At 36.5% G+C, this 27387-nt stretch overlaps 1 protein-coding gene across 1 annotated transcript; it reads right to left on the bottom strand.

Moving 5' to 3' along the window:
- Positions 1-21877: 21877 nt before the first annotated feature.
- Positions 21878-24897, bottom strand: LOC110912346 (ankyrin repeat domain-containing protein EMB506, chloroplastic). Its single transcript, XM_022157043.2, has 8 exons — positions 24595-24897; positions 23709-24130; positions 23156-23235; positions 22944-23042; positions 22729-22827; positions 22553-22651; positions 22380-22478; positions 21878-22247 (listed from the first exon to the last, which is right to left on the bottom strand). The coding sequence occupies exons 2-8, from the start codon at positions 24112-24114 to the stop codon at positions 22143-22145; spliced, it is 987 nt and encodes a 328-aa protein (XP_022012735.1). The 5' UTR covers positions 24115-24130; positions 24595-24897; the 3' UTR covers positions 21878-22142.
- Between the last annotated feature and the right edge of the window lie 2490 nt (positions 24898-27387).

The raw sequence follows: 27387 nt of genomic DNA, 5'->3' as shown, positions 1-27387 counted from the left end.
CTATCTTATTATCTTTAATATTGTTGTTGTTATACTGGTAATATTGTTGTTGTTGTTGTTATACTGGTATTTTCAAATAATGCTATTAACTTATTATATATTATAGCTAATGTTATTATTAAAACACAGGCTTACAAGACACTAATGATCATTCTGATCATTTTTATAATTAGAATTATGCTTTGAGTATAATCTATATTAACTTGTTAAATTACACATTTATTGAGAAAAACAAGTTTTCAATGTATAAAATACAATCCTCTTCAAGCATGATTTAGAATTTCAATGTATAATATACAATCCTCATCAAGCATGATTTAGAAAAATATGTTGTTTTATAACTGAAAGAATAAATAAAATTGCCCAAAAAATCCTACCTTTCTAGGATACATTATCGATCACATCAAACAAACAAACATTATTATTTAAATTTAACTTGGGTATTAATAACTAAAAAATGACAGTGTTAAACCATGATTACAAAAATAAGCATCCAGGAAAAAAAAAAGAAACAAAACAAAAAGAAGTTAAATACAATAAAAAATAGCCCATAAGACCGTGGGGTATGGTGGGGCGGGGGTTGGGAGGCATGAGTTGACACGTGGGGTTCGAGCCCCCCACCGGTGAGTGACGTGTCCGTGGGGTATGGTGGGGCGTGAGTGAACCGTGTGGCTTGGCAGTTTATTAAAAAAATACAAAAAATTAAAAAAATACACACAACATTAAAAAAAAACCTAAAATTTTATTAAATTCATAAAAATTACATAATTCCTAAAAATTACAAAAAAACATAAAAACGATTACAAAAAAAAAATAATAACCCTAGAGCGTTAGGTAAATTTCAAAAAGCGCGTGCTTGTCGAACGGCTTTTGCTCCTTGCCCCGAAACTCAATGTTCGCCACCGCCACCCGGTCCTTGTGGCTTAACTCACCGCTCGGAACGGTTTCGTAGTAGGCTTTGAAACGATCAAGCTTCGGGCGTAGCTCGCGCCATTTATGTTGGCACGCGTTTAAGTTGTGCTGGTCGTGTCCGACGTTATGTCGGTAGCTTGCAAAGGCTTCCGGCCAATATCGCATTTCACCGGGTTGTCGCCCCTTCATCGCGTCAACGACGCTCGTGACGAGAGCTAGTTCTTCTTCGTGTGTCCAAGAGGCCATCGATCAAGTGGGTTGGGGTAGTGGGTTCGATCAAGTGGGTTTTGGTTGGGGTAGCGGTGGACAGCCAACAAGAATGTTTGGGTTGGGGTAGCCGGTGGGGTTGGGGTTATATTTATAATGATGTTGACCGAGTTGGGGTGACCGCTTGGCTTGGCCAAACGGTTACATTTCAAATTTTAAATACCCCGCTATGACATGGCCAACAAAACGAATAGGAGCCGGCCACATAGGATCGCTAGCCCGCCCCACGCCCGGCTTTAAACTCTCGCCCCTTGGGCCACACCCCAACTCAAGCCTACCCGGGGTGGTGGCTTGGGCGTTTTCAACCAACCCACGCCTCAACCCAAGCCCCATACCCCATAGTCTTACCTTGAAAACATGAAAGAACCTGAAGTGCAACTTTCAATAAAAAAAACAAATGCTCTTAATTAATGCGGATATTGAGAAGACATATGATACACTTAGTTGGAAGTTTTTGATAACAATCTTAACATATCTGGGGTTCCCCTCAAAATGGAGGACTTGGGTCATGGGGATTCTCTTCTCGAGGAAGGTATCGGTACTAGTCAATAGGGCTCCGACTACTGAATTTCAATACAAGAGGGGCCTCCGACAAGGAGACCCGCTCTTACTATTTCTATGCACGATCGCCATGGAAGCGCTACACATGCTTATGCAAAAGGCAGTGGGTTCCGGATTGTTTAAGGGAGTTGATCTCCCAAATAACAGTCCAAGCTTATCACATTTCTTCTTCGCCGATGACTCAATCTTCATGGGGGAATGGGATGTGGAAAATATGAAAACACTAAGGAAAATGATAAGGATCTTTTATTTGATGTCCGACCTAAAGGTGAATAAAAAAGTGTTTGATTTACGGGGTGGGTAAAACCGAAGAAGTTGCACACATGGTGTGACACTCGGAGAAAATCCTCAGACACTTTGAGTTCATCAGTGACTACTTACTAAATTTCAGGACAAAATTTCTTTCAACCCGGGGATGATATGACAATCCGCACTTTCAGGTTAACACCGTTAACTTTATCAGTTAAATCGTTATGATTTTTAGCACTTTTGTTCATGCGTCCATATCACACGTGTAGATTATAACACACGGAAACAACATAAACTAGAAGGACTAGTTTCGCTTATACACTTACGTTTGGAAACTTGGAGGACTATTCTTGTCAAGTTGATTAGCTAACTTTTCCACACAAGTGTTCATAATTTGAAACATAAGGGACTTGGTTGTCATAACACAAAGTTAATTAATGTAACTTCCTGCCCAAGTTTGTTATAATAACTCGACGGACCGTTTGTGTAATTATGTGTTATTAAATATACATACATATACATACATATATATATATATAAGATAAACCCAACCCAACCCAACCCTACACCCCCATAACCCATACGACTTTTCTCTCTCTCTCTCTCTCTCTCTCTCTCTCTCTCTCTCTCTCTCTCTCTCTCTCGTTCCCTCTCAAGATCGCACACACAAACAACATTCACCTTCATCAATCACAGCCCTCTTCTCTCAGCCTTTCCTCTCTCTCGCAGGCTCTATATCGCCCTCGGTAATCTATCTTAAACTTGTTTGCAATTCTTGTTTATACGTGATTTCTTGGCTGCGTTTTGATGATTACATGATGTATGAAACCTAGGGCTTATTAGAAACAAGAATCTTTGTAGTTATGAAGTTTGTTGATTAGTTTGTTTCGTATATATACATGTATGCTTAGCGTTTTCGATTTATAACATGATTCTGATGGTAACTTGTTGTTAGATCTGATGTATTTGATGTTATACATGATATAGTAGCCGAATTTATGTTAAACATGGTCATGAACATGTTTTTATGAAGAGCTGAAAGCAAATAGCTTATGTGCAGAAATTTAAGCCTACTTGTATCAATTGTTTCTTGGTCAAAAAATAATTAAATCGAGTGGTTCTTGAGTCTAAAACAATGTTCAATGAAATAGCTTTCAAAAACAACTAGATTCATAATTTTTCAACAAGATTAGGTCAGCCAGAAGATTAAAACGGAAACACAGGTCAAGCTGCGTTTTTCTGCAGAAATTGCAGTCCACTATGGAAGTCATAACTTGGTCTATAGTTGGATTTAATGCTTGAAATTTTTTACAGTAGATAGTCCTAGGAGATTATAAATTCTCCAACTGGAATTTTGTTAAATGCTTGAGTCTAAAACAATGTTCAATGAAATAGCTTTCAAAAACAACTAGATTCATAATTTTTCAACAAGATTAGGTCAGCCAAAAGATTAAAACGGAAACACAGGTCAGGCTGTGTTTTTTCTGCAGAAATTGCAGTCCACTATGGAAGTCATAACTTGGTCTATAGTTGGATTTAATGCTTGAAATTTTTTACAGTAGATAGTCCTAGGAGATTATAAATTCTCCAACTGGAATTTTGTTAAAAGGATCAACAAGGATTTTTATATAAAATGAACCGTAAACTGTCGACAGGATGTGATGAAATTGACCTTTATGTGCTATATGAATTTTGGTGATTTTTCTATGAACATTTAGACTTCGAGAAAATTTACAAACCTTTTTGGACCTAATGAAACGTCTTATAAATTGTTCGTAATTTTTCTAGTCGAATTAGTATTTTAAATAAAATCTACAACTTAAATACTCTAGTTTAATTTCATGTCTATAGTGGACTAAACGAACATCTATCTTGAAAGTCCCTACCTTTATAACGATTAGTTGTCGGGATGGCAGACGGGGTATTAGTTGATAGCGCTATTAGGTTTAACAAACCTCTCACCGTGCGGGGAGCCGGACGTGAACTTTTGACCTTTATTTTGCATCAATGCGGATAGACATTGATGTGGGGCACAAAAACTTACACAGTCAGTATTCAGTACTACCAGTTTAATTGCTTAACAATAAGTTAGCTACCCATGACATGCCTTTATAACTTCTGTATTTGAACTTACATTTCGTTGAACTAAAACTGTGAACTCGCCAACTTTTTGTTGATACACTTTAGCATGCGTTGCAGGACACTAGGTACGACACACATGGGAACTTGCCGCCTAGAGAGTGTCATGGCTTTTATTAAACTATTTTCATTATTCATGCCAACAACTATGGGTTTTTTATTTTGTCTGGACTTTACACTTTAGCTTCCGCTGTTAAATTCAAATACGCGTTTTCAAACATTTGAAACTATTATCACTATTCGTGTTGAATGTGGTAGTTAAACATTTTCCAACTAATTTGAAATGGTTCAACATGATTAGTGGCTTGATCCTGGTATGTCACGCGCCTCGCGGTAAAACCCCGCATGTGGAATTTGAGGGTGTGACACATGGCAGGATACTTAAGTGTAAACCGGGTACATTTCCTTTTATCTATCTAGGTTTGAAAGCTGGGGCGAATATGAACGAAATGATATGGGTTAGATGGGAAATGATAATAGTGGCAAGAAACATGGGTGGGTTTGGTATAGGGGGGTACTTGGTTGAGTTTCAATTACAAGTTATGTGTTTAGTTAAATTCCAAAGGTGTTTAGTTAGAGTTTAATTTGTTATATGCTTATAATATGTTTTATGATGTTTGGGGACCATAACTAGCTCGGAAATGTTAAAACAATGTTTCTAGTGAAAATTTGGTGTTTCAGGTAGTGTCCGGTTGTTCGGTTGGTTACCGGTTCGTTAAAGTGCTAAATAACGCAGTTTAGTGTGCTTTATGTTGTCTTTTATGACAGTTTCGATTCCCGACACTTAGGAAAGTATTCTGGACCATTAAACCACATTTCTGCATTATATTTAGTTGTTAAAAGGCTGAATTTGGTTATTTTCTGCAGAATTCTGCAGTTTTAGTGTGTTTCTGGCACTTTCCGGCACCTAAATCATCACTAGGTAAGCAGTTTTATGATCCCTACTTTCCTACACACTATCCTAGTGTAACTCTGGTTTCGGGCTCATTTTGTGTCTTAACATCACGTCTGTCTAACTACTGAACTCCCGTCAGTACTTCTAGTTTGTCTGATAACTGTGCTAACTTTGTTTCGTGCACTAATTGTACCATGCTGTGTTGCATGTAGTAATGATAAAAATCTTGCAACCTGAAATGCCATTGTATGTATATGACAGTAATCAGAAAATCATTGGTCTTGTTAATTCAGTCACACTCAGTCATTAAAGCACAGATTACTGTTTATTATTGTACAGAATTCATGGAAAAGTGCCAGTTGTCACAGTTGGCTGGGTAAAGGAATTACTGTGGAATGCTCTCCTTAAGCTAACTTCAATTAGGAAACTTGGAATGTTGGATGCATTTGAGCCTCTGCTGGTAAGTCTAAACGATAAGCCACTTTCCCAATTTTTTCAACAATTAACAATGGCCCATAAAATTTTGGACTGAGCTTATTGGTTTTGACATTCCTTAGTGTATTTTGACAAAAAGGTCTGAGCTTTAGGAAAACCCAATCACCCACTTCAAATTCCCTTTTCTGTTCGATGCTTATCTGCCAACTGCTTCATGCGGTTCTGAGCCATACATAATGAGTGCTTAAGCTCTTTAATAGCCTCCTCTCGTTCCATAGACAACTGATCCACTTCATGATTAGAACAGTCCCTTGGAATATAAGGTATAAAGATAGGAGGATAAACATAAAGAGCCTGAAAAGGAGTAGTTTTGAGCGAAGAATGGTAATTGGTGTTGTACCAATATTCAGCCAATGACACCCTGATGTGCGTTAGGTGTGATATATTTTAGGTGTATATTTTAAGCCCTTTTACACTTTTTAGCCAAGTTTTAAATTTATAAAACACGATATTTACTAACACTAAACACGCATATGGGCAAGTGCACCCATCGTGGACGTAGTATAGTGTTGGTAAGATACCGAGGTCGTCCAAGGACACAAGAGCTTTTAATACCGGTTTATCCTCAACGTCTAATCAAATCAAAAAGTTAGAAAAAAGTTTTTAAACTAGAAAAATAAAACTAACTAAAATGCTGAAAAGTAAAATAAAAGTAAAAACAGATAGACAAGATGAATCACTTGGATCCGACTCGTGTGTAGTGTAACCTTTGATTATTTCCGCACTTTTGCACTAGTTTAAGAGATTATCTTAGTTATTGTAGTAGGCCCCTCTTTTGAAGGCGACGTTACCCTCAACCCAGTAGTTTGAGTCAGCAAGGATACAATCCTAAAGGGTCGGATTATTGAAAGATAATTAATTAAGTTATTAATGCATAATGTGGTAGGCCCCTCTTTTGAAGGTGACGTTACCCTCAGCTAAGTAGTCTGAGTCAGCAGGGATACAGTCCTAAGTAGCCGGGTTAATGTTTTAATAGTAGTTTAACTTATGAGGGGGTCAAAGAGTTTGGACCCCCGCCATCCAATACCGTTAGGTATTGAAGGAGGTCCTACTAAATTTGACCCAGGTCCTTTGCAGGATCTATACACTGAACAATGGCAAGACTCTTACCAAACCGTTCCCTTAACCCCTGACTAGGTAGCCAACATACCTCCATATAGACCGTGGAGATATGAATGGTGAAAATCTTTTATGTTATATAGACAGTAAAATAATGCCAAGACACCACGGACAAACGATAAGGAAGAATCACCTTCAACATAAGAAACTAGTTATTAAAGTCATTAATACATAACCAATTAAAAAGTGCAAAAGATTAAAAATAAAAAGTATTACACTAAACACTTGTCTTCACCAAGTGATGTAAGAGACTTAGGCAAACATGACCTTTGATTGTCAAGAACTCTTACGATCAATCTTGGATCCCGAGACGACTCACACACTCTATGATGGACAATGGATGATGGTGGTGGATGATGGTGTTGTGATGGTGGTGGGTGGTGGGTGAAGTGTGAGAGTGGTGGTGTGCCAAGGGATGAGTTGAAAGAGCTCCAAGCACTCCTATTTATAGGCTGAACAGAAGCTCGGGCACGGCCCCGTGTCCATTGGGCACGACCCCGTGTCCACCCTCCTCTCTTTCTTCATTAAATGCAGTTTGTCTGCATTAGTTGACCACGCCCCCGTGTCCGTTGAGCACGACCCCGTGTGCAGAAGCATATCTGTACTATCAAGATTTTCCTGGATTCCGCGAATCTTATAGTTGACCACGGCCCCATGTCCACTGAGCACGGCCCCGTGGTGGGCGATGGAAGCTTCTAAAACTTTGTCTTTTCTGCTGACACTTGGGCACGCCCCCGTGCTCATTGTTCAGCCCTCTGTTTCCTTGTTTTGCTTGGGAAGATGTTGTCGGGAGGCCGGGCATGCCACGTTTGTTCCTTTTCTTGTATTTGTGTTAGATTTAGCTGCCTTTTTGCTTCTTTTGTTTATTTGAGCTCATTTAATCCTGAAAATACAAAAGGAAGACAAAAGCATACTTTTTCCAACATTAGTACTAAAAAAGGGTTAGTTTTATGCCACAATTGATGTAATTTATATGTTGCATTTTGTGCACATCACACCCATTTTAACCAAGCAGTACCAGTAGCTAAGGTCATACTCCTCAAATAGGATTCAATGCATCTATTAACCACTTCAGTCTGCCCATCAGACTGTGGATGATAGGCTGTTGATAATGCCAATTGAATGCCTTGCATCTTTGTAAAAGCTTCCCAAAAATTGCTTGGGAATATAGGATCCCTATCAGACACAATTGTTTGAGGCCAACCATGTAGTTTAAAAATGTTATCAAGGAAAAGTTGTGCCACTGTTTCAGCAGTATAGGGATGACCCAATGGAATAAAATGGCCATACTTAGTAAGCCTATCAATAACCACCAAAATAGAGTCTTTTCCCTGTATCTTAGGAAACCCTCCAATAAAATCCATTGAGATATCAGAAAAAACATACTTAGGTACTGGTAATGGCTGCATCAACCCAGGATAGGCTACATTCTACACCTTAGTTCTCTGACAAGTGTCACAAGACCTTATAAAATTCCTGACTTGTTTATTCAGTCCTTTCCACTTAAACAAGCTGGCAATCCGTTGAATGGTGGCATGCACCCCTAAATGTCCTCCCATAGCAGAACTATGACACAAATTGATTATTGCACCTTATAACTCTTCATCTTTTCCCACCAGTACTTCCCCTTTTTAGTAAACAAAACCCCATTCCAGTTGTAATGTTGAAATGAATTCCCAGCTTGCAACTTCTTCAACTTGTGAGATAAAACAGGATCAGTCAACCAAGATTGCTTTATTCTCTCCAATAATGTAGGATCCATTGTAGATAAAGAGATTGTGAAGAGTGTAGGACCTTGGACCCTTGACAATGCATCTGTTGCCCTATTCTCAGCCCCCCTGTTTGTACACTATCTCATAGTCAAAGCCCATTAATTTTGAAAGCCATACTTGCTGTAATGGCGTAGTCAACTTCTGCTCCAACAAATGCTTGAGGCTTTTTTGGTCAGTCCTGATTAAGAAATGGCCAATGGACAAATAATGTTGCCAATGTTTGACAGCAAATATGATGGCCAATAGTTCTTTCTCATATACTGAATAAGCTTGCTACCTTGGAGATAGAGCTTTGCTTATATAGGCCAAAGGATGAGAATCTTGCATCAACACTGCTCCTATACCCTTTGAGGATGCAACAGTTTCCAAGATAAAAGGCTTGGAAAAGTTGGGTAAGGCCAAGACAGGAGGTGAACACAAAGCAGATTTTAAAAGCGCAAAGGCCTGATCAGCTGAAGCATCCCACATAAAACAATCTTTCCTTAAGAGATTAGTGAGAGTCTTAGCTAAAATACCATAAGATTTAATAAATCTTCTATAATAGCCAGACAGACCCAAAAACCCTCTCAACTGTTTGATATTAGTAGGTGTAGGCCATTCTTGAATTGCTGAAATTTTCTTAGGGTCTGTTGAAACTCCATCCGTAGTGATGATATGGCCTAGATACTCTACCGAATTCCCACCGAAAGAACACTTACTCTTCTTAGCAAACAGCTGATGTTCCCTGAACAGATTCAATACCTCCTTCAAGTGTAAAACATGTTGTTCAATAGTCTTGCTGAAGACCAGAATATCATCAAAAAATACCAACACTGTTTTCCTCAACAGTGGTTTGAAAATATGATTCATTAGGGCCTGAAACGTAGTCGGAGCATTTGTCAGCCCAAAGGGCATGACCAGAAATTCGAAATGGCCCTCATGTGTTCGAAAAGTTGTTTTCTGCACATCTGCTGGACACATCCTAATCTGATGGTAGCCAGACCTTAAATCAAGCTTAGAAAATATAGTGGCTTCCCCCAACTCATCAAGTAGCTCCTCTATCAAAGGAATAGGGTAACTGTTTTTAATTGTGGCCTCGTTAAGTTTTCTATAGTCAATGCACATTCGCTAGCTACCATCCTTCTTTTGGACTAAGACCATTGGAGCTGCAAATGGACTTGTGCTGCCCTTGATGACACCCGTATCCAACAGTTCCTTGGTCATGTGTAACACCCCAAAACCCGAATGTTTATATTCGTTAAATGTTATGATAGGGTACATCAAGAAATAAATAACTAGGTTATTTGTCCTAGTTAAAAGTATGGTAGAAACAAATAAGGAATGAAAGTTGTGTCAATTCTAATTAGTGACAAAACTTGAGGGACCAAAAAGGTTAGGATGGAAAGATGGGTTTTATTTATGAAAATCAACACACACAAACACACACATTCGTGTGTTCTAAAACGAGCAGGAGCTCTCATGAGAGCTCAAGAAACCCTAAACGTGAAGAATCATCAAATCTAAGGGCAAATCAAGGTCGAAATTCATGAATGAACACGGATTAATGATCACCTTCACAATGGGATCGTAAGTTGATGCTTGATAAGCGACATGGAAGCTTGGGAAAGAAGCGGGTCAAATGGAACTTATGTGCACGGGAAGCGTGCTCGGATGCAATGTAAGTAAAACTTACACCCCTTTTATAGAATATCTATTTATTGTATAGATTACGAACATGGTAAGTAAATATGTGAATTATGATGTTCCGACAAGTTTTGGTATGGGTCGGAACATGTGGTTATGTTAAGAAACTAAGTTTGATGGTTAAGAAAAGGGGGAAAAGGGTATTATGGTAATTTTGGTTACGAGTTAACGAATGGAATAAGTTATATGTTGGGATAAGGAATAATAAAAATCCCACGAGGTTAAAATGGACTTTTAGATATAACGGGTCAAATGGTGAAGATATCACCATTTGGCGATATTGACTAACAAAGTGTTTGTCAAGTATTATGAATTCACAGAATGACTAGCGAAAGGACATGCATTGCTATTAATTAGCAATTTAGTGGATGAAGTATTAAAACGGGTCATAACTTTGATCCGAGCCAGGTATGTGCGACTAGAGTTGTAGTTACGTTGGGGGATTGGGTAAATGTGTAAGGAAGTCCTTTGTTGTAAAGGATGGAACAAAGTTGACGAAAACGCCCTTGATGGGTAAATCGGGCAAACGGTCTTAAAAGTTGTTAGAAACAAGCTATTTGATTAAGTTAATGTTTTGGAAAAGTAGGAAAACGAGAAGTATGATTTTCGTAAGTCAAAGACCTTAAAATGCGCAAATACCCTTAACGGGTCAAAATAGGTAAATGAGTAGAAAGGGGTTAAAAAGATGTATGAAAGACCGTAAATTGAACCTTATGTGATAGACGAAAGTGAAATTATAAGGTTCATATGGAATTAAGGTCAAACAAACATGTTATGTAGATAAATGTTTGAACGGGTCAAAATTCGGTAGAAGGGTAATAAGCCGAAGGCTTAAAAGTCCCAAATTTTGGTAGTCCAAATATTGGATTTTTACTCCATGTGATGGATAATTAAATTACAATCGCGTAGGAAAAAGAATCGGATAAAACGGATTAAAAACGAGAGAGTTATGCTCGTTTCCGTGAAATCGGGTTATGCTGGGAATCTGCATGCTAGCGTAGCGTGACAGGCCGTAGCGCTACGGGCCGTAGCGCTACGCAAGCATGTGCCAGTTTCGCGAAAATCGTTTATTTTAACCGTATACGCATTGCGAACCCGTCTGGACCGTTTTTAAACGTGTATAAGCTAAGAATGATTAGTTTATTCCTTGTTTTAGGGAAAGTAGATACGTATGAAGGTATGTATGTATGTATGTATGTATGTATGTATGTATGTATGTATGTATGTATGTATGTATGTATGTATGTATGTATGTATGTATGTATGTATGTATGTATGTATGTATGTATGTATGTATGTATGTATGTATGTATGTATGTATGTATGTATGTATGTATGTGTGTATGTATGTGTGTATGTATGTGTGTATGTATGTGTGTATGTATGTCTCTGTGTGTGTGTGTGTGTGTGTGTGTGTGTGTGTGTGTGTGTGTGTGTGTGTGTGTGTGTGTGTGTGTGTGTGTGTGTGTGTGTGTGTGTGTGTGTGTGTGTGTGTGTGTGTGTGTGTGTGTGTGTGTGTGTGTGTGTGTGTGTGTGTGTGTGTGTGTGTGTGTGTGTGTGTGTGTGTGTGTGTGTGTGTGTGTGTGTGTGTGTGTGTGTGTGTGTGTGTGTGTGTGTGTGTGTGTGTGTGTGTGTGTGTGTGTGTGTGTGTGTGTGTGTGTGTGTGTGTGTGTGTGTGTGTGTGTGTGTGTGTGTGTGTGTGTGTGTGTGTGTGTGTGTGTGTGTGTGTGTGTGTGTGTGTGTGTGTGTGTGTGTGTGTGTGTGTGTGTGTGTGTGTGTGTGTGTGTGTGTGTGTAGGCATGCGTGAAGATATGAATGTATGTAAGTATGTAGGTGTGTATGTAGGTAGTATGTGTATGTATATACATATCCAAGTGAGTATGTACGAATGTATGCACGTATGTAGGGTTGTGTGAAGGCATGTAATAGGTATGTATGTAGGCATGTATGTATGTATGTATGTATGTATGTATCTATGTATGTATGTATGTATGTATGTATGTATGTATGTATGTATGTATGTATGTATGTATGTATGTATGTATGTATGTAGGTATGCACGTATGTAGGCACGTACGTATGAATGTAGGTACGTATGTATGTAAGTAGTTATGTGTGAATGGATGCATATATGTAAATATGTATAGAAGTATATACGCATGTATTCAATGAAAATGAGTATTAACGATAATAATAGCGTGCCTTGTGAACAAAGTGTAACGCAGGTACAACGAGAAAGTCTCACCACGGAATGTACGATCAGATGGAAAGCTGGAATGTAAAGAGATAATGAGATGATAAGTCAGCAAGGAGGAATCTTATTTATGTTTATAATGTGTGCTAACGTTATGAATGTATGTGGTGAGCGCAGGTTGATCGGGTCACGGAGGATCATCAAGGAATAGAGATCGAGTACCGAGTCACATGAAGGATTGTATGGGGTTGTCTAAGAATGTAATTTGTTATACATAAGTTATGTTTTATTCTATAATTGAGTTAGTTTGATGTATTCAATATAAAAGAGTTATTTTAGAAGTGAACTTTCAAGTAAGACATGAGGTTTATAATGAAAGAAATTTTATGGCATGAACTTCCGCTGCGACATTTGTCAATTACGTGTTAGGGTCTTACATCATGGCTTCAATTACATCCTTTTGAGCCATTTGATACCTATAAGTTTTCAAATTAATCACCATTGACTCATCTTTCAGTAAAATGTGATGATCATAAAGCCTTGATGGTGGCAATGATGTAGGTACTTGAAACACATCAGCAAAAGAGTCCAACAATGTTTCAATCGCCACATTAGCATCTGATCCTTTGAGTTTTGCTGTATGCTGATAATTACCATCTGCATCAGCTTCTATTTGTAAACTGAACAATTGACTATCCAACAACTGGTCTTTATGACTTATTAATTCATTCATAGTCTTCATAGAGCACAAGGTGATCTTATTAGTATTACTCCCTTTTAACTGATACACCTCATCTTGTACCTTAAATTGCATTGTCAGATACTTGAAATTCCACACAATATCTCCCAAAGGTAGCAACCATTGGACCCCAAGTACCATGTCATAAGCATCTAAAGGAATCACCAATACATCGGCTTTAAACCACAGACCTTGCATCTGCCACTGAAAATTGTGACACATCTTATCACATAATAAGGGAACCCCATTAGCCACTCCTACTTTCATAGGTTTAATATCTTCTAAAGGACAATTAATCTTCTTAGCCAACTTTTCATTGAGGAAGTTATGAGTTGACCCAGAGTCAACTAGTGTTTGTAATTGCCTAGTGCCAATATTCCCCACAACTTGCATTGTAGAAAAAGATGGTACTCCTATTAAAGCATGGATTGAAATCAGTGGATCATCAACAGTAGTGTCTATCACAGTTTCTGTTTGTACCTCATTAACAGGCCCAAAATCATCATCCTCATCCCCCTTCAATTCAATGCTATACAACTGTTTATTTGGGCATTTATGGGTAGGAGTGAACTTATCATTACACCAAAAACATTCTCCTTTTGATCTTTTCATGGCCATTTCTCTGGTTGTTAAGGACTTAGTGTTAGCCATCTTTTGGTTTATAGGAGGTGAAGGTAAAAGAGGTAAATGGGATGTATTAACAGGAGGTTTTACTGAGGTTATAGGATTAGGATTTTGGACAAAATTTGTGTTGGACGGAAAAAACTTTCCCCTGTAGGTAGAATGGTATTTAGGTTTAGTGGCTAATGTTTAATTAGAAGCATCTTGTTTCTTTGCAAATTCATAAGCCTCTTTTATATTTCTTGGTTCAAACATTCTTACAGGACAGGCTAACTCCGATTTCAAACCATTCAAGAAAATACTCATAGCATATTATACTCTTATACAATTACTAACTTGGGGTACCACTTTGGGTTACACCCCTTGCATAATTGAACGTACCCTTTCCAAAAAAAAAAAAAGAAGAAAAAACGGTTACTTGCAACTTGCGTCATTCCGTTTATGTAAGCACCGATTAAAACCAAACTTAAGGTTGCAACGTTTCCATTTTTTATGCACCGCTTCACCGACAACTTCCATCCAATGTATTAACTGATTTTATGCACCGCTTCACCGACAACTTCCATCCAATGTATTAACTGATAACTCTTTTTATCATACGATACGACATGAAAACAACAACCGGAGATACAAACATCATGGCCGGCCCTGGGGGTGGGCGGGGAGGACCACCGGCCAGGGCCCGATATTTCGAGGGGCACATTTTTTTTATAAAAAAATCCGATATGTATATGTAAAATATTTTTTTAATAGGGTACACTCATACAAACACCAACATAGGCCCCCTCAAAAAACTACTCTTATGGTTTAGATTAGTTATTAACCCCTTTGGCATTAGATTTAGACCTTCAGTGAGTCCAATACCCAATTTCGTTAAAGCCTAAGGGCACATTTTTTCGAGCTCGAACAGGGTACACGGATTCTCAGGGCCGGCCCTGACAAACATGCTAAACAACTGGGGAAAAAGGATCATGATCCATCAACATGCTAACCAAACCAACACGTCGTTTTAAAAGAAATAACCAAACCGACACCGAGACGTCTTCTCCATCCACTGTTTCCGTCGTTGTTTGCCACCGTTTCACACCATATATAAAGTTCACCGTCACAAAATTATAACCGTCTGAATTCCTATAAAATGGCGCCTGCAACTACCCACCGGAATTAAATTAACGATGATCGATGATGAATGATGAGGTATCAGATTGAAGAACATCCCACCGGAATGCAACTTGCAACTACCGTCCTCTTTGCAATCGCCTATCGATCACCCAACCCTAGAATCCGCCATGACCATATCTGATGAGCTTTTTTGTCCGACACAATCCAATGGCGATGTGTTTGGTGGTTACCTCAACGCCTATGACCACCAAGGATCGTCGCCGCTGGCCGCAAGGGTATCGCCAGAGAAACCTCAACCCTCCCTTATCTCTCTCTCTTTCTCTAACGCTAGCCACTGGTTGTGTTTGGTATCCCAGCCAGAATAGGAGGATTCTCATCACCGATTAATGATCTGGAGGTTACTAGAAATGACTTTGGGAGGCTTACGGATCTGCGACGGTAGCGGCAAAGTCACGAAATTTTTGAATTCATGGATGGTGGTGGGGTTTTTTTACGGTGAGAGAGAAACTGAAAAATTGAGACTTTTTATTTGTTAATATTAGTTTAGAAATATATATTTTTTGTCATGTTGTATGAAAGGAGTATAGGAGAATTTTTTTCAAACAGATTTCTAACATTTCATTTTTTTTTTTGTTTTATAGTGCGATGGGGGTATAGGAGAATTTTTTTTCAAACAAATTTCTAACATTTTACTTTTTTTGTTTTATTATGTTTTCAATTTTCTTACCCTTTCTTTTTCCTGTTTGCATATATAAGATTAAATAAAATTAAGCAAAAAAATTTATAACATTAACTAAAATTCAGTTTTCATTAATAGTTGCCCGTAAAAAAACTCGAATTCAGTTTTCATTTATCGTGTGCCTTAGTTTTTGGAATTTAAAATTTACGATGGGATATAAAGTTTGTCACTAATTTGCACTTCGTTGTAATATTAGCACCACAAATTGCTAATATTAAGTTATAGGATACAAGTTAAATTACTCTAACACATGAACATAAAGAATGATATATTAGAATTTTTGCATCTTATTTGTATTTGCAGATTGAAAAAGGAAAATGGCGATAAACTTGGTAACGGCATGTATTTTAATCGACTAAATCTCATATTTGTTCAGAACTTAATGGTGTGAGAAGGCTTTTATCTGTTCATGTTCCAGATTTGACATTGTACGTTTTAGTATGTGTTGACACTAAGGACATTCATAATCAACATCCGCCGCAACGCGCGGGTTAACATTAACTCGTTCCTCACAAATTGTAACTCTCAACAAATTAGCATCAAACTTTTCACAGTAATCCTCTAATGATCCCGTTTGAATTGTAGAAGTAAGAATGCCCATAGGATCAAGAAACAATGTAGTGGAAAATCTATCAATAATTGTTCTAGAATATTCAGACCATGTTACCTCAGAAATAGGTTTGACCAATCTTTTAAGATAAGAAGAATGCAATTTCATAGCCTTCCCTTCTAGATTGATAGCTGCATATCTGACTTTGAAGTTTTCCGGCGTCTCATCCACATCAAAGAAATGCTCACAACGACAAATCCAGTCCTCTACTTCCGATCCCTCAAATCTTGGAAACTCTATTTTGCCCAATCGATATAATCAATCAGTTCTCGTGTTGCTAATAACTTCCAACTGTGTTGTTGAAGTTTCCCCATCCGACTTTGACTGATTACTGGCTAATTTGTCAAGAATTTGCTTAATATCCGTAAAGGATTGCTCAGCTTTCTCGACAAATGCTTCGAATTTCAACAAGGAAGTAGAGTGTTCTTTAATCACCTTCTCTAATTCGGTCTGATTACGAGTAGACGCCATCACAAATTGGAAGAATTAACCAATCAATTGATTAATTCCGATTGAATGAATGAACAAATTGATCGAAACAATGATCAATTCACGAATTGAAAGAATACGGCCAGAATTGATGGAACAATTGATCAATTCTTACTGATTTGAAACGAATACGGACAGAATTGATCAAACAATAGATCAATTCTTACTGATTTGAAACGAATGCAGTCAAATTGATTGTAGAACAGCCGAAGATCGGTGCTCTGATACCAATTGATACGTGTGAAATGAAGAAGAAGAAGAAGAAGAAGAAGAACAGAGAGAGAGTTAGCTCAACAACAACTTGTTGTTGTTATTCACATTAACGGTATATAACGAACATTACAACAACTAACAACTTCTAAACCTATTTTACACTTTAAGCCCCTAGACAATACAAACATTACAAAAGATGACTTAAAAGTCTCTGTTGACCATTTGACCATATCAATTTGCCATTTGACATGTAGGGTAAAGTTCTTGTACAAATAATCTTAACATACTAAACATACAAATTGAAGGAAAACTCAAAAAGACAAGGTGGCATTTTTGTAATTATCAATAACTATCAAAGTTACTCTACAAATATACCTAAAAAAACCTAACCACTCCCCCCACCCCCAAAAAAAACCTAAACCCCCCACCCCCCCACCCCCCAAAAACCTAAAAAAAACCTACCCCCCCCACCCCCCAAAAACCTAAAAAAAAACCTAACCCCCCCCCAACCCCCCCCCCCACCCCACCCAAGCTAAAATGCTAAAAACTAAACCCCCCAAAAAACCTAAAAAAAAACCTAACCCCCCCCCCCTTCCACCCCCCAAAAACCTAAAAAAACCTAACCCCCCCCCCCACCCCCAAAAACCTAAAAAAAACCTAACCCCCCCCTCCCCCACCCAAGCTAAAATGCTAAAAACTAAACCCTCAAAAAACCTAAAAAATCTAAAAAAATAAAAAAAAAACACACAAATTATTTTATTTTATTTTTTTAACATTTTTTATTAAAAAATCGCTACTTTTAATAGCAGCAAAAAAAAAATTGTGTTTTTTTAGGTATTTTTTGTTGTAACTTTGATAGTTGGTGGTAATTACAAAAATGTCACCTTGTCTTTTTCGGTTTTCCTTCAATTTGTATGTTTAGTATGTTAAGATTATTTGTATTTGATCTTTTGCCTTGACATGTAACGAAAAGCTTCAGCAGTTTAGCAAGATAAAGGGAGTTCAATGGGTGTTTCCTCATTCTGAAACACACACACACAACAAATAGAAAAAGGTTTACTCAATTGATGTTCTTGAAGAAAAAGATAATGTTTCTGCTATATCAAGTAGTGGAACCCAAAAATCTGATTTGGAAAATGTTGTAAACATCATGTACAGAGTGATCCAAAAGTCGTATTTCTAACCCGTTTGTTTCACTACCAAGTTAAACCGGGCGGGCCGGGCCAGTAGGCGTGTATTTTGATAGTTCATGTCGAAAGGTTTATTGGGTTGGCATATGGAGATTGGGCTATATTTTATCCCCAGCCAGTCAAATGAACATAATTTAAAATTCAATCTGGCCCAACCTCCTACATCAGTTTATTAAAAACTAGGTTAATATTTTGATAACATGGTTTGGTTATCATTATTAACACATTAATTCTCTACAAAATTCAAACATGCAGGTCTTTACCTATCCTGCAACCCACGTCTTATACTGAAACTACACAAGATACGTATGAATGAATCCGAGCAACAACCTTGAAATACAGAAGATCAAATTAAAGAACTAAGGTCTCACATAATCAACAATTCAACATACATGAAATATAGAAGATCAAATTAAAGAACTAAATTCTCATCTGACATCAAGTTTGGGTCAAAAGAAGTACATGTGCCTATTTGCAAAATCATATTTGTAATTATATATATTATTAAGCCCACATAGCCTAACCAACTCTTAATTCAATCTCCACCGTTGGATCAAACCGAGATTAAATCTTGACCATTTAAACTCACAAAAATAACAGCTCTTGTGGCGGTTCTCGAAGGTTATGGTCGGTTTTGCAGCTGGTGGTTACCTCCAACTTTTGTTGCTCACTATCTCCACAACTCAACCACCTAAAATGTCACCCTTTAACTGTTTTGGGTATTGATCTGGACCGTCGATTGAAGATGGTTAATTCTGAGACTGAATCTCAGCCATAATAACTAGGCGATGCTTAAGAATTTGGTAGTTTTGGCCGGTTACCTCACTCTCCTCTTTCTCCTCCTGAATCCTTGCTACTACAACCACAAACCACCTCCAGCTTCATATGCCACCGTCTGGCTTCTAAAGCATGGACGTCCTTCGTAAAATATCCATCACATTTTATCTCAACGGATATAATTGTATATAGTTCATTAATTTTCTTATCTGTAAGTCGTTTAACAATGGTTGTTATTAATTTTCTTAATATTACATAGTCTTAATTTGGTTTCCTATTTATCCAGATCTGAATTTGATGTTCTATTTATGCTACATAGTTCCGTGCAGCATATGTTACTGATACATATTGACAAAGGGTCATTTGTGGAGTCAATGGACTTTGATTTTCTTGAATTAGTAAGTTATTGTGTTTGTTGATACGTATTGAGTTTCAAGTTGCCTATTGTTTTATCTAGACTTTAGTTATGCTTAATTTGCCAGATCAATTCTAATTTAAGAATGGTGATCGAGTTTATAGTATATTTACAAGAAGGGGTAGGCTAAATGTACTTCTTCTTCTTACTTTTTATACCCCCTCTCTATAAAATCACATTAAAACTTTTACTATTTACCCCCTATACAAATCATCATTATAAAAAATATTCTTTCTCTTACAAAACAAATTCAAAAGTGTAAAAAAAAGATTACTGGCGTTTTTTAAATATTTATTTTTTAATTTTTATTTAAATCATATTTTTAAAAATTTTAAAGACACTTTCTCAAATAGTATTTTAATTATATTTTTTTTATTGAACATCTCTACAAATAAATAATAACATTTTTTCTTATAAAAATAATAAAAAAAGTTTTGAACTTTCTTTTTGAAAAAAGTCTATATTATGTTTTTTCCTAGTCTAGTTTGTATTGTAAAGGTCTTACTTTTATATTTTTTAATACTTTAGACGTGTTTATAAAATAATTAACAATTTTTATTTATCAAAAAAGTAAAAAAATCTTTTAATATAGAGTTTACAGCCCTAGCACATATTAATCATTCAAACCATCTATGTAAGTGAACAAATAAACAATAGGTACTACAATTATTTTATCAAACTATAAATTCACAATCTATATAAATTCAAATTTAATTAGTGTAAAGAGTATGTTATAAACAAGTTAAAACCAGTTTAAGACTTGGATCGAAGTGAACACTTTTCTAAAGCAAAACAAATGGACAGGGTTGATTCACAAATATTTTTCTCTTCTTCACTTAAAAAATATATTAAACTGATTGATTTCAAAAATATATGTGGATTTTTTTGTAATCAAAAGTAGGTCATTCGAAACCAAAAATCACGTAAAAGCATAAACTTAATTACGAATAATCATCGGTTTTCGACCACGCATCAGATACCCACTTCAAGTCGTTCCAAAATTAAAAAAAAAACATTTTTAAATATTAAGAATAATAAATATAATACATTTAAAATATAAACTAGACGAGGAAAAAATATAATGTAGACTTTTTCAAAAATAAAATTCAAAACTTTTTTATTTTTGTTTTTATATGAAAAACGTTATTAGTAATTTGTAAAGATGTTCAATAAAAGAAAACATAATTAAAATACTATTTGAGAAAGTGTAAGAAATATCCGAAAATTTTTTAAACAAATATGGTTTTTTTAAATAAACATAATAAAATAAACAGTTTAAAAAAAACGTTTATAACATACTTTTACACCTTTGAATTTGTTTAGTAACAAAAAAGAATACTTTTAAAAAGAATATGACTTGTTTAGGGGGTAAATATGACAAGTTTAAATGTAATTGTATGGAAAGGGGGTATAAAAAGTAATAAGAGGGGGTACATTTAGTAGCCCCGTTACAAGAATCGTGTTGGCATTTGAGATTATTCTAGGCATTTAATAAGGTGTGAAATGACAAAAATACGTTTTCCTTAAAAAGGGTAGACCACAGGGACTATCCAGGCATTTAATAAAAAAAATCTAATTAATAAGTTAAATTTCAGGTGGGCCCCACAACCTACCCCACCCTCACCCTACCCCTTATCATCTTCTTCTTCTCGACATCCATCACCCACCTGCAAATCAGATTAAACCAACCCCCACCACCTGCAAATCACGGCGAAGGGGCCGTTTCACTATTAAGAACCAAAGTGTAAGATGAAGATGTCTGCAAATATTCACCTGATTCTCGGCATTCGTTAATAATTTCTCCGGAATTTAAAAGCAGCTGCATAGCAACGGGTTGGTCACTCGGGTTTACTACTTTGATCCATTTAGAGTGATGACTGCCAATGAGAACCATCGGGAATATAACCTCGTGACAGGGCCGTTCCTATATTTTTGGAGACCCTAAGCGAACTATGAAGTGAGGGCCCTAATTTCGTCGATAAACTCTCTTCCAATCCCGACACCATGGGTGATTACCCTTACTTTTTTCGTCTAGTGATAGCCGATAGCCTAGAAATTAAAAGCAGGTTGCGATGGGAAGTGGGAACGATGATTGCGGCTGTATTAGGGGATTTAGGCCGCTAAATATTGATGATTAGGTCGATGGTTGTTGTGTTGTAATATTGATGTAATTGTTGGAAATCAAGACGAAATGGGTTTTGAAACTTGGCCTTTTTTTGCTAAACAATATTTATTTTGTGCTCCTTCAATGAAAAAACCAGTTTAGCTTTGAAATAAATGTATTTATTTGGGCCTAATACATATACTATATAAAAACTTTCAAAAAACTTGGAGGCCCTTATTTTTTTGTAGCCCTAGGCCTGTGCCTAGGTTGCCAAGCCTATGGAGCCGGCCCTGCCTCGTGATCATCGAGTACCGAAATCCCGTTTTTCGTCCCCTGAGATCTCCAGTTTCCTAGTACTCTGTCGTTTCTTTCGCCTTCAATACCTTAAAATTTGTTTTTTTACTGTCTTAAGACAAAAGGGAAATGCGTGCCAGAACCATTTACTGCACTAACATCCATAAGAAGGTAACTTCGTCTTTCAAAAAGACGGCTCTTTCTGACCCAACCTGATTGTATTTATCGATTGTTAAAAAAATGTTCATTTTTCATTTGATGAGTTCATACTATACATGTAAATGTAAATAATTTTTTTTTCATTACCACACTAAAAAACCCGTCCACCGGACGGGTATAAAACTAGTTTGTGCAGTTCAAGATGATCTCAAACACTAGATTTGTTAAATATTAAAATGATGACGCACTAACATTACATGAATCACTATCGGCCTATGATCAAACCCCCGATTTACCATTCCATCAAGGAACAAGAATGAAGCATGAGTAGTTTGAAGTCACCCGGAACGGGTTCTGCTGATGAACCTAAGGTATTAATCGTCATCAGAAATAGTTGTTTGCTGGTACAAGCTTCAGTAGTTTGGCAAGATCATAGGCTTTGAATTCTTTCCCATAACATAAGGCGAGGTCAAGGGGTGTTTTCCCATCCTGAAACACACACAAAAAACCACAATTACTTGATGTTCGTCAAGAAAAAGATGATGTTTCAGCTAAATCAAGTAGCAGAACCCTAAAATCCGAATCGGAAAATAATAGCACATTGGTATAGAGTTCGCTGACCTTGGTTCTTCTCGTCTTGTCAGCTCCATTCACAAGCAGAACTTTTGCAATGTCTCTGTTTCTACTTTGCATAGCTACATGCAAGGGAGTCCATCCTTCCTGTACGAAAACGTATTTAAGAGACGGAAATACCAATAAAGTAAAAGTTGATCAGAACACGAGTTGGCAGTTACATTATCAGCAATGTTTACGTCAACTTTGGATTTGATCAGCAACTTCACAGTTTGCATCGCACTCACTTGAACTGCATAATGAAGTGGAGTAGCACCATCCTATCATGATGAAATTTAGTAATTTTAAAAAACGAAAAAAGACTAATGATGTGGATATTGACGGAGAAGGGTCCCACCAGATCTTGAAGATGAGGCTTTGCACCTTTTCTTAACAGATGACTAATGACAGCCTCCTTTTTACCTAAGACGGCTTTGTGAAGAGCGGTCTGCCCATCCTGTCTCACATATATCACTACTTTAGCCGTTCCACGTGACAATTTCAAATTATTAATTTAATAATGGATTATTTTATCGTTATTGTTAAGAGAGTCGAATCTTTTAACGAGCTTACCTTGTCAACAGTATCAATATCATATCCATTTGCTAGAAGGTTGTCCATGAACTTTATCTGCCCTGCTAACGCCAATGTATGCAAGGGGTTCCACTTCGCCTGAAATTTAAAAAAAAGGTGAATTAGAAACCAAATTCTAACAATCTTATCCACTTCATGAGTGAGCATATATGCATGTAAACGTATGGGTTCTTTAGATTGTTGAAACATACGGTTGATATTTTGTCAAGATCGGGAGCTTCATTCTGTTGCAAGATTGCTCTTTCTTCGGGTGTTAAAAGTTGTTCAACCTCTGCAATTATAGTATAAAAATCTCATCCAATACCAATGTTGTAAAACAAGGTTTAGGAGGCCGAGTAATCACTTAGGCTGCCTAGGCAATTTTCTTCAACACCGCCTAATTACTCGAAATCGATCAAATGCGGTCAACCTCGGCTAGAATCGGATCTAGTTGGTCAACTTGGGCCGAGATTGACTAAAAAAGATAATAACATAATTCCTATGTCTATCATATTAAAGAATGAATATCATTTTTCAAGGTATGAATATCAATTTTTGAAAAACTTTACTATATGAACATGTATTTTTTATTTTGTATTTATATTTACGTATTTTGTTATAAATATTAGTAAACTTATCATATCTAACATATATATAACTTCCTGAAAACTAATATCTTTATAAGTTAACATGTCCAAATAACTCTGACAATAAATCTATAACTCATCTGTAGCTTACAAAATACAAATGGAATAGAAGGAAAACCTTTAATTAGGTCTTCTTCGATCTGGCTAGTGGACAACTTCTCCACATTATTTGAGGTCTCGGGAGCATCGGTTTCTTCCTCCCAGTCACTCTCAAAGTCCAGATTGTTTTCTTCGCCGTCCTCCACATCCTCCTCACTTTCACTATCACTACCATCGGGATCTTCCCAATTTTGTAGGTGGGTAGTGGAAGAGCTTTGGTACGGATCGACTGCACAAACTTTTGTGTGCGATTTGCTACCTAGTGCAGAAAACTTGCAAGTTTTTTCTTGTAAGATAGGGTGACTAGTCATTTGGATAAAATTGATGTTGCTGCAGTTACATGCGAATGAAGCTATAGTAACAAAAGAGGAACAGAACGGTAATCGTATTGAAGAAGGTGTTGTTGAGCATGATATTAGCACCATTTTTATGTATCTCTAACTGCAAGATTAGAGAAGAACTTTTATGAGAGATGACATCCATGAAAATAGAAGACTAGCAGCTTTCTTTAACCAGAAAGACTTTAACTAGCGATTCGAATATGCACAATTTCATATGATAGATATCACAATCAGAATGATGAACAAAGCCCCAGTAATCTTTTGTTCCTAAAGTTAACAAGTAAATCAAACAAAATCTAACCCACAATCACAAACGACATGCAGCAAACAGAACAACAAGACCATCTCTCTTGCCTCTTGGGCATTTTATCGAACACCTTGTATGCAAACTGGAATGTAGAACTAAAAGCTCAATTACAAGTTCCACCAGTTTATCATGCAAACAAACATAGCAACATAGGTATTAAAATAACTTTAACAAACCAAGAACCAATGGAATATACACAGCCGCATCAGCAGGATAACTAGTTGACACCAGAATAATAAAAGAAACCAAGCACATACCTTGAGGCGCTAGAAATAAGTCACAAAGGCTCGATTGTTTAATTTGCGCAAATGGGTTTCGGTCGCTAGACCCAAAATTCCGTTACTAGATCCTATTTAACTCTCACCGGTGGCGTTAGCGAGTAGAAATATGGATGTGAAATGAAACGAGTCAACGATAGAGGTGCAAAGTAGAAAGGCTCAAGTCAAACTTAAGCTTAAATCGAAACAAGCAAATTTTCAGCGGTAATGCTACAGTTGCTCCTACTCTATCGCCAGTGGTGGAGGTGGAGAAGGGATGAGTTTTAAAACTTGAGTTTTTCTCTTGAGTGAAAATCTCATTTTCGTCTGTTACTAGTTGATGCACGCTCGCGTTGCGGGGCGATAGCCAAATAATTCCCAACCAATTAAAAAAACAGTACTATAGTTTTGCTAGAAAGAAAAACTAAAATGATGACAAGACCGTAATTTTGAGCGGGGTAAAATCGTAATTTTTAGCTAGGGGAAAACCATATTTTTATTTTGAACCGGGGGAAAGCGTAATTTTGAATTGAGGGTGAAAGCGTAATTTTGAACCGAGGGGAAAATCGTAATTTTGAGCTGGGGACAAAAACATAATTTTAGTTTGAATTGGGGGAAAAACGTAATTTTAAACTAGGGCAAAAACGTAATTTTAAAGTGGGTGTAAAATAATAAACTGGGGTAAAAACGTAATTGTGAGATAGGGGGAAAACATACATTTATTTTGAGCTGGGGCGAGAACGTAATTTTAGCGGAGGGTAAAATCGTAATATTTGAACCGAGAGCAAAGTCGTAATTTTTAGCTGGGGGCAACAGGGTAATTACATTTTGAAATTGGGGCAAAAACGTATTTTTAAAGTGGATAAAAAATTATTAAACTGATTGGTGCAATCAAAGATTGTTGGCCGCCCATTTAAACCAATGGCAGGGAAACACTATTCCCTGCCATGGTAGATGTATAAGTTGAATAATGCCCGCTTTTACGATTTTTATCCCTCAAACGTTATTTTCTTCTAAAAAGTTTGAAATCTTGGATTACATAACTATAAGGGGAGTGGGGGCCACTCCATCACGCGTGGAACTCGATTGCACAACGTCACCGCCCATATTTTTAACGCATTGAATTTGTAACGCGTTGTTTATATCACGCGTTGAAAACAAATTAGCCACAAAGATTGTTTTGTCGTTTTATGCAATTGAATTAATAGCAACTTTGTTGAAAAGTGCAAATTAGCCCCTCAACTTTTGTTAGCTATTTTTAAATAGCTTTCCTTTAATTGCAATTCAGGTCCCTCATCTTTATATAAATTTTAATTGCCCATCTTGACGAACCGTTTAAGTCGGTTGTAATTCAACAAAAGCGCGAGATTTGCGAAAGGTGGGGTTGGGAGATGCCACCCGTTTAATTTAAGTTTTTTTTCCAATGTTTAGTTGTTTTTTATTTTGCTATGTAATTTATGTTTTAATTTTAATGAAATTTATAATTTAGTGTTTTATTGTTAATTTCTAATTTAAAAAAAAAAGTTGTGAGTGATGGAATTCCATCACTAGTGATGACCACCGCCACTAAAAAAGGCTTGTGAGTGATAGAATAGTGGTTGATAACATGGCGGAACTTGATTGAATGTTTGTGAGTGATGGACTTCTATCACTAGTGACCACCCTCACTCCCCTAACTAGGGTTAAGTTCACGTAGAAAGTGTTTAGTTGTAGTTTTTATTTTTGTTATGGATGTACAAACTTATCTTATATATTTTTGTTATGGATGTATAAAAGTTATCTTATATATGTCATATTTAAGTTTGTTTTCAGTTATTCGGTTACTTAATGATTATTTGTCTTAAATTGATATAATACGGAAATAATATATATTTTGAATATAATACGGAAACAATATAATTTTCAAAATGTTAAATAATATTTAAACAAGATAATATTTTAACGGTAGGATAATATTTTAAAAAATTAAATGTTAAAAACAATATAATATTTAAACGATCGAATATATTTAAAGAGCCGATCTTGAAAACGGTAAAAAATTTTATAGTGCAAAAAATAAACTTTTTTTAAAAACACAAAAATTTTCACTAAAAAAACATCACCTCCAAAAACTATCAAAATACCCCACCAAAACACCCATTCTTTGAACCAAAAAAAACCTAGACGCCTCATATAGGCCTATACGAGGCGTCTAGGGTTGGTAGGGTGTCCAAATAGGCAGAATGGGTGTCCAAACAGATCCAACATTTATAAATTCAACGAGTTTATTGACTGGTTGATTGTAGGCAAGTATCTCAAAAAACCTAGTTAATTTTTATAGATAGGGTAAACGAGTATCATATTAATAAAAAAAAAATGTGTGATTAATATATCATAAAACTAAAAAGACTTATACATTCAAATTATAAGAAATCTTCTTTGGATTCAATTTTAAAAGTCACTTAAACATATGTTCATAATAAATTTTGGGAATCACAAAGTGTCTTGTCCAGAGTGACATGTTTTGTTAGATAACTAATAAAACTGTCTTGTAGTTGTATTTGTATAAAGGGTTCATGACAGAAAGATAAAAGACAAATAATGTTTACTTAAACACAAGATACACAATCTATATTAATATATCTAGTAATGTAATAATCATGTTCGTTTCATAAGAACCAATGCATCAATCTCAAGGATAGAGCCACCTCAGCCTCGCAAACTGACTCCACTTGACGAACGTCGAACAATAACATTCTCTCTCTTCTTTCTCCTCTATCATCCACCTAAGCATCTTTGGGCTCAAAGATAATA

This window comes from Helianthus annuus, chromosome 15 (genome assembly GCF_002127325.2).
Source record: "Helianthus annuus cultivar XRQ/B chromosome 15, HanXRQr2.0-SUNRISE, whole genome shotgun sequence".
Taxonomy (NCBI): domain Eukaryota; kingdom Viridiplantae; phylum Streptophyta; class Magnoliopsida; order Asterales; family Asteraceae; genus Helianthus; species Helianthus annuus.
Note: the sequence above shows the minus strand (reverse complement) of the source record. Positions and strands in the feature narration are given on the sequence as shown.